The 13,404-nt window shown below is 27.4% G+C and overlaps 1 protein-coding gene across 2 annotated transcripts in view; it reads right to left on the bottom strand.

Moving 5' to 3' along the window:
- Positions 1-10,064, bottom strand: part of LOC129958340 (collagen alpha-1(I) chain-like) — an 84,261-nt gene extending 74,197 nt beyond the window's left edge. Inside the window, exon 1 of one of the 2 annotated variants that reach the window (XM_056070759.1) lies at positions 9,794-10,064. In XM_056070759.1, coding sequence (XP_055926734.1) covers positions 9,794-9,884 — 91 coding nt within the window. In that variant the 5' untranslated portion in view covers positions 9,885-10,064. The remainder of the gene's footprint in view (positions 1-9,793) is intronic. The other variant, XM_056070758.1, reaches the window with a different exon arrangement.
- Positions 10,065-13,404: the final 3,340 nt, after the last annotated feature.

Consider the following 13,404-nt stretch of genomic DNA (forward strand, 5'->3'; position numbering starts at 1 on the left):
TATCGTGAAGATCTAAGTTTAATACTTAAAGTAATTTTTATGACTTACAGCTAAAAAATCTTTTACAAGAAAAGAATGCAGGAAATAATAAAACAGTCTGGAATGTTAAAACTGTCCTAATGATATGACCTTCGTTTTTAATTTTTATAGAATCGAAAAAATGAGAATTCATTTTATTTTACTACTATATAAATAGATAATTAAATATAAACATTTAAACAAATATCCAACTGATAACTATTCATAAATCTTGTAGAAACGTAGATATATTTAAGTTTTTAAGGATTCTTTCTAGAATAAATATTTGATCTTAAATCAATACTTTGCACTTCTTATGATTGGAATACTTTCCTCCAATCATTCATAATAACTTCTGATTTTTTTTAACACATTTTCAATGTTTTTCCATCGAGAGGAAGAAGCTACGAAACATAAAAGAAAAACAGTGACCTTTCTGGAATAAAATTGAAATGTACACCGTAAAATAATTTAACATTTAGAATTTTTCAATGCCTGCTGAAATTCTATATGTTGCTCCTTTTCTCTTTTTCGTATACGAAGTATAGAGGTAATCGTCAAAAATTTGTACTCGAGATTTTGAAGAATCTCCACGTTTCAGATCTCGCTATTTTTTGCAGTATGTACGTCTTTCTGTCTCTCTGTGAACACGATAACTGAAAAACGCTTTGAGCTAGAAAGATGAAATTCGGTACATAGACTTACGACCAAATTTATAGATTTCTATCAAAATTTGAACGAAATTGTTTCAGAGAAAGTCTATCTGTCTAGCTGTTCGAGTACAAGTAAACTCGATAACTAAAAAGCGCGAAGAGCTACGCAGATAAAATTTGGTTCATGGGTTTAGCAAAATATTGATTATTTTCAAATTTTTAGCCAACTCTATTTAATGATTGACCATCTGTCGGTCTATAATCGCATGCATGTAAACGCAATGACTTAAATCGATGAAATTTGCTATGTTGTCTTGTGACTACAACTGTAGTTTGGTGTCAATGCGGCAAAAAATGTCCAAAATATGTATTCGCCTCGATAGATTGAGTAAAAATGCTTGATTCACGTCAAAGATCTGTATTTCGTAACTATCGTTCACCAACGCTACACAAAGTATCTGCGGTCTTACCCACGGCTCATAATCTTACTCGAAAGGAGGGAGGCATTGGGGAATGTTTGAGAAAGTCTCGGAGTGACCTCTCCTGCTAATTTAAACGATCTTGGTCAGTCCAATTTTCGTTGTTTGTTTGCTAATTTATTAATCGAATATAAGTGTTTCAACAGTTGTATAATGCAATTAATTTTAAGGTTCTTAAACTTTTAGTTCGATAAGCAGCTTGACCTGCTACTACTCATTTAAGAGCTACTACTTATGCTCCTGCTACTACTTGTATATGATTAAGACGAGTCTTTAAAAGAGAGTTTCATGATAATTTTCTCTTTTTTTACGAAACACAGCAAGTCTTTTTGTAATTTTTAAAATGAATGACGAAGTATCATGCAAAAAAAGTTTCCGTATGCAATATGCAAATTCTTTCTGACGTGTTTTACAATTGACCCACAGTAAATATTCGAAGTTTGATGGTTTGTTCAGAAAACCATTTGAGAGTTAGTGATTCGTCGCGAAAAAAATGAACTATCTATGAAAAAAATCAGTGATTCCCAAACAGTCCAAAATCACAGGTGTAGTATATTACTGAAAGATACCGTGAGTTGCAAATATTTGAGGATAGAGATCGATCCGGAAGACCTCCAAAGTTAAATCGCTTGCATAAAAGAAATATTACATGTAAGGTGCAAGATAATCCAGCTGATTAGTGCCCCTCAACTTGCAATTGATATAATGGTTGATTACAACACTAAAGTCGCACCTCAAACTGTGAGAAATGTCATTAAAAAAAAGGTTATAATGGACGTACGGCCCATTAGAAGCCTGTTATAAGTCTCTGCAACAGAAAACAGCGTCTCGAGTTTGCAAAGAAGTATATAAATAAATCTCTATCTTTTGGAGAATCTGTCCTCTTTAGTGATGAATCAAAATTTAATATCCGTGGGTCAGATGGTCGAGTTATGGTCGGGCGAAAACCAAAGCAGCATATGTTAATTAAGAAATTATGTGGAACTGTGAAGCACGCTGATTTTTGGGAACATGGTATGAGAGTGTATGAGTATGAGTGCTGCTTGTGTCGGAAATTTATGTTTCATAGAAGGTAATATGAATATGTACATGTATCTTGACATTCTAAAACAAAACGTTTTAACCAATGCAGAAAAACTGTCCCTTGGAACTGACTTTACTTTTCAACAGGACAACGATCCTAAGCACACCTCCAAGATTTGACAATAGTATCTATTTGTCAACTGTCTCTATAATGTTAAACACAACTTCATAGCCCTCCCCAGTCTTCCGATTTAATCCCTATAGAACATTTACGGGAAGAAATAAGTCGTAAACTAGAAAAAATATATATGACTCAAAGAGCAAGGTTCAACCCAAAAGGGCCATTTAAGATATTTACAGCAATATTTCTCCAGAAATAAAAAAATAAAAAACTTGTGGGGGTTATGCCACAACGTTTGAGAGAAGTGATGATAAAGGCCAAAGGAAGGCCTACCGATCATTAAATACAAGTTGGTCAGCATGAAAAAGATCTTTTATGTACAATATAAATATCGTACGGAAACTTTTTTGTTCCGTATGTGTGGCATTTTTTGTTTCTTTCAATTTAAGTATTTAATTTTCTCTATAGTTTTCTTTTATAATATACATAAATAATAAATGAAATTGTGTTAAACCAATTTTCAAATTTTCAGTTTCATAACAAAATATTTAGTGTCAAAAATTAAACTTTCATTAATAAATATAGCTGCGCACGGAAACTTTTTTTACGCATTGTAGTTTTTTCATAAACTTCGTCAGGTAAGACGATGAAGCATTAGATAGTTTTAAATTCATTTAAACATTTGCAAATCTGATTAGATCTAATCCCTAAAATGTGCTCAATGCATCTAATTAAAAGTAACAAAAAAAGACGGTTTAATTCTATGCGAAGACCTACATTTATAGTCACTCATATTAAAATATATGAAATAATACAAGAAACAGTAATATCTCATTTTTTCTTTCAATTTATAGGCAGAAGTGTTTATTGGATAGATAAGCAAACAGAAAGGCAACAGAGCTTTTTTTTAAGTTAGATTCTTTTCGGTAATGTGATCTTAGAATACAATGGTTACCTCATTATTGCAGTTTTTTTCTGAACAAATGTTACTCATTTTCATACCATATGTATGATAAATAAACAAATAACAAATCACGACATATTCTCCCCCGGTGGTGTGTTACGGAAACTTGTTTAGGCGTCGTTATCTTCCAATGACCATGCTTTAAAATTATGATGTCATTCTTAAGATAATCTATGAGTTCTTTCAAAACGGGATGTAAATGCAACTATGCTATATTATTTTATGAAAATTTTTTCCCCAAGTACTTTTTATTACTGATATTAAAAAAAATTAATGAAAGTTATAAATCATTTACCATCTCACAGTTATATGTTATGGCTTCATTTGGGGGCCGAATTATAGTTTAGAATAACTAAACCTCTCATTTTGATGTATTTCAGATTTCTTGGTGAAATTCATAAAATTTGTTGGAGTGTTTTGTTCAGGTTTATGTTTGACTTTTTAAAAATTAATTGATTTAATTTCTAGCGATTGATTGCATAAATTTGCACAAATTCAACATTTGATATACTTATATGCGCCAAAATATTATTGATTAATATAATAATACATTAATACATTACAGTATGATATAATAATTTATGTACATAATGAATCATTCCTATTATGTTAAAGATGTCAAATTGGGTATTACAAGAAAGTTGAATAACTACTATCAGTAGTCATTGTAACAAACAAGTTTATGGAAAAATGTACGGAATTGAAATGGAATAAATGAAATAAATTAATTTGTTGAATATTAAATACAATCTATTTGCAAGAAAATGCTGAAATCGGTTTATCCTAAGAAATGAATGCAAAATATATTCATTTTTAGGCGAACGTTATTTTTTGTTAGTTATTTACTTAAATATTAAATAAATATAAACAAATAATATATAACAAAATAAAAAAATAACAAATATATTAATTTTCTATATGTGACAAAATAAATATATATCAATAAAAGTGTTTGTATATATATATATATACACCCCTCAAAACGATGCATAAGTTTTAAGTAGGTGGTATGCATTAAATAGGTAGTATGTAGGTGGTATAGTTATTTTATAGCCAAGAAACTTTAATATAAATAATGCTAAATGTGTCTTGAAAATTCAATGACCGGTTCATAGATCTGTCGTTTAGATAAATTTCTCATTTAATAAGAAAACGTCTTTATAGCAAATTTTTAGATCTATTAAAAATTTAAACATATGTATTATCTTACTTTTCTTTATAATAATTAAATGTAAATAAATCATCAATAATGAATCACATTTTAAAGACATCTGATAACAAAGATATACGTTTTTAAAAAGATAACTACAGGCATAAAATTTTTTAAATCTTGAAGTCATTCAACATGAAAAAAAAAAAAAAAGATAAATAAATAAAACCTCATTTTTTATCAATGGCTTAGACTTTCTAACATCTGGAATTGATTTCGGTTTGATTTTAAGATTGTTGATTTGAAATCAAAGAGGTGGAATATTCTTAATGAGCGTCAATGGGTGTAATTATTAATCAAAACTAAGAAAATAATAGTGTGGGAAGAACTAAATTTGATTTATTAAGACATGAAACACTTTCCCTCTCCAGGGACAGTTCTTTTTTTTTTTTTCAGTTTTAATCCGCCTTAACTGTGAAGGCCGTCGTCATTTTGATATCTAACACATGCCCTAACAACTTCCTCTTGAAAACATTACGCTAGGTTTTTGTTCTTTGTTTTCGAGATAAGTTAAGAAAATTCGTAATCAAGCTTAGTCATTTTAATTTTTTTTTTTTTCGTTCATTTTGTGCTAGCTTCCGTGAAAATTTATTTCAAGGATTTGTTTTTTAAAAAGATAAGTTGAAAGAGGAACTTGTGAAATTTCATTTTTTTATGCTTTTTCCAGAATATTCCGTTGGCGTATCAATTCTTTATGTCAATTCTAATGACATTTAAAAAAAATTTTATCTGTGAAAAACAAAACAAATTATTTAATGTTATAATATTATATTTCACCAAATTTTAGCAGAGTTTTATGAAAAATTCGAAACCCTTTTTATTTATTTAAAAAAAAAGCCCTTATATTTATACAAACTCCTCTTTTAGACAAGATTTACAAAATCTAGGAAATTTTAGATATAATTAATAAGAGGCATATTTAATGTTTTTCTTTTGATGTAAGCATTAGCCAGTAAATAACTATAATTTTGAAATTTTTATGAATATAACAAAAGTATATATATATATATATATATATATATATATATATATATATATATATATATATATATTACTACTCTCTTATGCACTGTATAAAAAGAGAAATTTTCCGGAATTTTTTGATAAATGCCTTTTCTTTTTGCTGTTCTTATCCAATGTTGACTTTCATTTTATTTTTGAAATGTATTGTTTGTTTAAATTCAAAACTGTGTAATTTTTCTATATGTTGTTTGATAAAAAAAAAATAATAAATATCTACTTTTCCTTCTGTTATTTCAATCAAACTAGATTCTCTCGTGTATAAAAGCGCGAATGGTATCTGTACTGAAAACAGAAAGTAAGTAATTACTAAAATTATACTTGCTATTAAAAGTTTTGCATTAATTTATTCTCATCAGCAGACTCAGAGAGATTATGCCGCCATTTACATTGTTTTCGTTTTCTCCAATACGATTTTTTTCTTAATATGTGATTTCAAATATAGATTCTGACATTCATTTCTTCAGCTTGGATTTTAACACAAAAACTGGCAAAATTGAGGTCGTGAAAATTAGTTTTAAGAATTCTTTAAACACGAAAGAAAGTTAAAAATCATTGGAGAGCTTACATTATAGCACATTTGCTATCAGATTGCAAATAGGTGAAAAAATTTATATAATTTTTGAAATTTGGTAAAATATTTCTTTGATCTTTCAAGAACTGAGAAATGAAAAGTTCACGCCTCTGAGGGAAAGCTTTCTCTTTACTAAAAATTCGAAAAAGACAAACTGTAAAACGGTTGTTTTTCTTATAAATGAAACTGCATCTTAATTTTTAGTAAATAGAATTAAATAGCTTATACTTTATTACATTAGGTTAAAAATTATATTCAATTTATTGGATTAAAACTTATCAGATTGAAAATTTTGGGTCCTGAAGGTCAAAGGAATGTTTCATAAAGTCTATCTATCAAAGGGAATGTTCCACCAAAATCTATTTAGCAATCTATCAAGCATCGTTTTAAAAAATAAATTTTAACTATATTTAAAATACCATATGACAAAAATGCTACAATTGCAGAATTGTTTCAATAGAAAGTTAAAATCTAGTTTCTAACTTGAATTATGAGAGAAAAAAAATATTAAGATGCAGTTTAAGTGAAATGACATTATTAACATTAAATAATATATTATGCAAATATTTAAGAAAAAAGTAAATAATTTGTCTATTTTAATGTCTGGAAGCAATGGCTGAAGGTTTAGCCAAATAGATAAAATAATATTAAATTATTAATGTGATAGCAAATATTGCTAATTGGACTAGAAAGTAAATAATTTTAAACACGAAATCATTTGAAATCGAAAGTATAAACTCCAACCATTTGAGTGAAACTGTAGATTATAATAATAAAAAGGGCATAAAACAATGAAATGAAAAATTCATGTAAATTTTATTTGATATTTCTTGTAATATTTCATAGATATCATCATTAATTCAGAATTTTTATTCGCAAGAGAATTTTAGTTTCCATTAAATGAATAATTCGTTTAAATCTGCTATTATCTGAAAGATAACGAATGGTTGGAGATGAATTACTCTTTCTTTTTTAAATCAAGGCAATTAAATAACAGGAATAAAGTAACACAAACTCCTATTCTTAAATATTTTTGAAAGAAATGAATTGTTTGATATTTAAATTGATAGACATAATATTTTAGCATCAGAATATTTAATTTAACATTTATTGTAGCAAAAGTTTTAAATGGACTTTGAAATTATAAATTTTAATACGTTAACCAAATATAAAATTTTAATGACAATAATAAATATAAAAAAATGTAATTTTACAAAAATATTATATAAATTCTTGAGCAGATTTATGCTTTTTTATGTAATAATTTTTAAAAAAATGGTAATTTTTTATATAATATGTATGTATTAATTAAAATAAACTTAAAGAAGTTTTGATCTATGAAATTAATCTAGATGCATATTCATGAAATTAGTTAAATTTAAGCGTGATTCTTAAATAATAGAGGTAGGAAAGCTATATATCAAATGCATTTCTTTCGTTTTGTTATGAATGACTCCAAATGAAATTTTTGTAGCAATTCTCGCGCAACTTAATAAATGCTTATAGCAAAAAAGTTAATGACACATACAAATTATTTTCCTCTTTAAAAAGAGCGACTCGATAGTGTTTATAAGATTTGCTTGAATGTGTTAATAAAAAGTACATAGCCTTAAGTATCTATTATAAAGAATAATGATGTGAATGTTTTGAAACATACTATACAAATATGTCCAAGCTAAAACGCTCGAGCATATTGCTCTTTTTTTTTTTTAATTTTTCAAAACGCTTTATTTTGCAATGGGTTTTTGTCTTCAAGATAACCTTACTGCTGCACTTGAAGTAAAACATAAAAATTGAAATAAATTATACACCAAGGCACTTGGGATGAGCACGACAAACAGAAAAAGAAACCCTATTTGTCTTTGCCATTAAAGAGTCAAAATCATATGTTGTATGCAGATAAGTCGGCTTTTAACTCTGTTTTCATATACTTTAATGCAGCAGCAATTGATGAAAAAGAAAAAAAAAAAAAAAACTACAAACAAGTAACTTAAAGAATCTCAAGGTCATATTAAAGCTTTTTTTCTTTAGATTGTTAAATTCCACAAGATTTTTCAAATTATTACAATTGAAGTTAGTTTTTAAAGATCATTTTGCTCACTAATAAAATTATTTATGCTTAAATTAGATCCAATTAAAAGAGAAAAGAATTTTAGTTATGTGCATATGTAATGATATTGACATAGATTTGATTTTCAAATCGTTGTTAAGATATGAAATTAGTGCAAAATTCAATATAACTTCTCAATGACGACAACAATGATTTGAAGAATAACACAATCATCATGAAAATTTAGCTCCCATGGGAGAGCTACAGTTTGTAAAAATGATTAATTTCCGTTCTTTTCATATGTTCCTCAGGTACAATTACATATCACATGCAAATAAACTGAATTATATTATGTATGTATTGATTATTACAACACATTTAAATCCTTTTATAACATTCAAATGAAAAACCAATAAAATAAATAACTGCAATATCAAACATTCCTGCATCTGGTCCAAATCAAGTTTGAATTTTGGTGAATTCAAAAACACATCTTTACCAAAACTGTATCATTTTAACATCTTATTGTAAAAAAACCATTAATTACAAGAAGAAATTAATTATGCTGTACATTTTCTAAATTTTAAATTTAATTTTTTAAAGAATTTAATATTTTAAAAAAGTACTTGATCATGCTTATAGAACTTTTGTATCACAAGATTCATTTGTGTAGCAAATTCTTAATAATTAAAAATAGCTTAAGAGTTATCATTCGAATTACTAATGAATGTTAGGTTGTCAAAGCTCATAGAAACTAATTGTATTCCAAAGATCAACAGATAAAAAAAAATAGTGCCAGTTTATTTTTTGGGGGGGGGGCATTTTGTGTTATTACCTTAGGCTTTCGTTAATTCGGGGACATAATACTTTGAATTCATTACTTATAATTTTTTGCTAATTTATGAAAAAGTTTCAGAATAGTATTTAAAGCAATTATTCGCAGTAATTCGTGGATTAGATAGTAGACAAATTACGTATACTTTGCAAAGTGATTTAAAATTTTTACAAATTATTTTGCTCTGTTAATCTCTTACTTTTCTTTTACAAGGGAAAAATGCAAAAAAAAATCAATAAGATTATATGAAGGCATGTTTGATTTTAAATCAATTTTTGAATTAAAAAGAATATCTAATTTTCTCTAACGTGATTTTGACGGGGAAAATGAAACTTACAAATTTTTATGTTTTAAATATTAAAAAGGGCTTTTTTATACTTATCATATATATATATATATATATATATATATATAATGAAAAATGGAATGGAAATTTTTTAAAAATTTCATTAGGTTGCAGAATAATGCGTACCATGTCGTTTAAGCACCATAAATATAATTAACTTTTCTATAATTAAGCTTATTACAATTAAAAAATCTTCAAATTATTGCCATGCTGAATTCATCTGTAACTCATGTTATTACGGTTGCAAGAATTCTGTTAGACAGAATTATGACTAATATAGACAGTGGTATAATTCAAACTTTTTGGATTGCATATACCTATATTTAATAAATTCATTATAATTATGAGCAGTGATATAATTCATATTGTTTTAACTGCAATACTTCTGTTTGATTAAGTCTTTGTAATTATAAGCTCTGGTATAATATATACTATTAACATTCCAAGAGTCCTATTAGATAGATCACTGAGGTTTTCCTCTCTGTTGCACAAGTACTTACCTATATCATCTATTCCATCGTAATACTGAGCTGAGACCGTGTTGGAAAGTAAAATCCAAAGGATGTAAGTGAAAAAGAATGATAGCTCCATGGTCGAGAAAGGGAATCAAATCGGTTCCCCGTAAAGTTGGTGTCGTTTAACCCCGAGGCCTTCCCGAGGACGACACCATGAAAGTTGGAAGTCTGCTTGCAAACGATGCTTTTCAGTGCCCTGCTAGCTAGGGCAGCACAGAGATAGATTTTGAGCGCGTGTGTTTTAAAAGTGTTGGATGAGCGTAGAGGGGTAGCGGCACCCACGCAGAAGTGTCTCAGTCTTTCACAGATGTAATATGATGCGTCCAAAGGCAGCAGGGAGGTCATCTGCCGCTTTGAATGACGATTTCTGTCGTCGAAAGATATAATCAAGCAGAGCCGTGATATTTTTTCACCCAACCACCCTCTTTTATCAACTACTTCAAGATGTTCGAGATGGGGTTGGAGTTAGTTTTGTTTTCTCGCGGGCATCGGCCTATAGAGGTTGGTCTTATCGCATTGAAGCGTTTGTAAATAAGAGAAGACAGTGGGAAAGCTTGCTAGCCGTAATTTCACTTAATTATTTTTCAATAATCTAAATATTACAATTAGGTTGTTTTTATGTCGACATCGCCTTGTATGGTTGAATTTATCTCATTCTTGTAATTAAGAATTTGTAAACAACGGAAAAGTGTAAAAAATCTCCACTAATCAATGTTTAGCTTAATTCAGCTTTAGACTAACCATAAGCTTTGAATTTTGCAATTATTTTCTTATAGTAATTTATTTAAAGAGTTGTATTGAAGTTTTATTAAGTTTGCCTGTATAGCTGCATATCAGTTTTACAAAATTTATTGATTGAATTAGTCCAGCTAATCAAATAAACTGAAATTTCTAATTCTAAAATGCATTTCTTCCAACCATTGGCTTACATTTATATATATATATATATATATATATATATATATATATATATATATATATATATATATATATATATATATATATATATATATATAATTAATTTGCGATTCCACATACAAATATTTTTAAAGTTCACAATGATTTCTTCTTTCAGAGAAGGTTGCAAAATTAAAATGTATATTACCAAAAAACGAACAAAAATTTTCCTGGGCTTTTTTTTTACATTTACAGTTACATTTTCACAAAAATAATAATAGTAAATTTCATATATAATACATACGATAATAATGCTAAAGAATTATTATCTATGTAAGACTATGCTGATAGAAATACCATATTAAACAATTAAAGTTTATTAACTACTGTATTTTGAATTGAACCAATTAAAACGAATCTTTTAAGCATGTCTATTGCAACCTAACTAAAATTCACTCAAGAATATTTTCTTTAATATATATATAATGACGTAAAAATATTGTCAAGCACAAACAGTTTCTTGTATTAATTTATAAATAAGAAAATAAGATATGGAACTGAAAAATAAATGTCTATCATTATGATTTTTTTTCTTTCCAGTTTATAGTTATGACACAATCGATTCTAATCTCATTTACTTCAATTTCATCTTCAAATTCCTTTCAGTTTACAGTTTTATTTGCTTAGAACTATTGACATAATCAATAAATAAAGATAATATAAAATGCTTGTGTTAATTGTACAGTTATTAGTACTGTAGCTATGAAGTTTATGTGCATTTAACAAACGTTTTGTTATCGATCCATGTACATTGTACAACCCTGAATATTTAACAAAAAAGTAAACGAAGGCATATCATTCAATTTTAAAGATTTAATATTCTTTTCGTATTTCGTTTTCTAAATGAAGATATTACTGATTTTAATAGATATTTGGCATCTACTTACTTTTGATCGCATTATGTTTTGTAATCCAGCATTCTTAATAATACCGATGGTAATTTACAACTCGTAGAGACATTTAAGATGTTAAAATAATACATGTTTCACTTTATTAAGACATCAAAAATATTTCTATTTCATTTTATATGCATTTATTTTATACGCATATATTTCTCCGTTCAAAATCCTCATCTTTCTGTTTCGTTTTGTTAAGTGTATCTGTCTCTATTTTTATGAAGCATAAAATTATCATTCGTCTAACTAGCCAAGATCATAATTGCAGTTATTTTTCTTGCTGGTTTACATGCAACTTATAATTATCTAGAAGGTGAGACCGGTGACAGTCATGTAAATAAATAATATAATCATGGAAAAATAGACCGCATTTATTTTTAATCAAAATAATAATCATCCACGATAATTTACGCAATCATCAGAGCTTCTAAAGTATGATTTTTTCTCAATAAGGAACATTCTAAATAGTTTTGGTAGTCTCATAAAAAATATTTATGTTTAAAATTCTATTTAAATATATTGAGAGATTACTTTTTTTATATGAAATCTCAGACTTGGTGAAGAAAGATATCATCGTTTGAGACTTGGTTGAGTTTGTATTCTTTTCCAAATTTTAAATTGTTAGTAATATATTTAAATCTGCACCACTACTTTGAACTTTTATTTCAGGTTTGACTCTAAATTCGTAATTAAGCCTCATCTTGACTTTCTTCATAAATAATAATTATTTTTAGTTACAACATTGCAAAAAGTTAAAATCATAAATCAACGGCCTGAGTCAATCGTCTTTTCTGATTAATAGCTTAAAAAAACAGAAGTTACACTTTTGATATAAGGTTTCAGTTTTTAAAAAATGTGGTTCCAAAAACTTTCATATCGTATTATGTTTTCTAAATTATTCAACGTTTTTATTCAAAAATAGTTACAAAATGTATATGAAACATGTATATTATTTTTAATTTAAGGGTAGCCATTTTAAATCGAATTTATTTATAATTTTTATTATTTGAATTTTTCTTTTTTTTTTTAAAATTTTATTTCGGAATTGGAGGTAACGATAAAAATTTGCAGAAAAAAGATTGCGGTCATTGGTGAAAAAAGCTTGGAATATTGCTTTTCAACTGAATAATTAATAATCTATTTGCTGTTTGAAATCAAAAATATCAAAAAAATTGACCAGGGAAAAATTTTGAATATCTCTTCGTTAAGAATTTTTTTTCTATGCCAAAAATTAGAATAACAAGAGCCACCATATGGTTTATTGCTGTTTGTCAATTTTCAAGACTTCACTCTGTTTCCGCGTGTTGAATATTTCAAGCGCGAGTCCTTGGGAGTTCACTTGCACGGCATATGGAACACATTGAGATCATGGAGGATACTTTTTTTTTTCAATTCGGGCATCCTGTTTCCATTCGTACACTGGCACTTCTTTCACAAATAAATGTAATTATGCATGAAATTGTTACTTTTAGGCATATTAACTTCAAGGCTGGCTGATTTGTTTTAATGGGAAACTAAGAGTTAAGTGTCAATGTTTTTAAAAACAGAGTTAAAAAATTACTTTTGCAATTAAAGGCGCAGCTAATACAACTAATTAAGATTGTCGAGACCTTTTAAAAACACTTGAAACTGTTTTGTAAACATATATTCAGAAATCACAAAAAATCCTAAAAATAATTTTTTTAACGTAAGTCTAGAAAGGATATTTTATTTAAATTTTAATATTATTGCTGTGATGTTTAA

Source organism: Argiope bruennichi, chromosome X1, assembly GCF_947563725.1.
Source record: "Argiope bruennichi chromosome X1, qqArgBrue1.1, whole genome shotgun sequence".
Classification (NCBI taxonomy): Eukaryota; Metazoa; Arthropoda; class Arachnida; order Araneae; family Araneidae; genus Argiope; species Argiope bruennichi.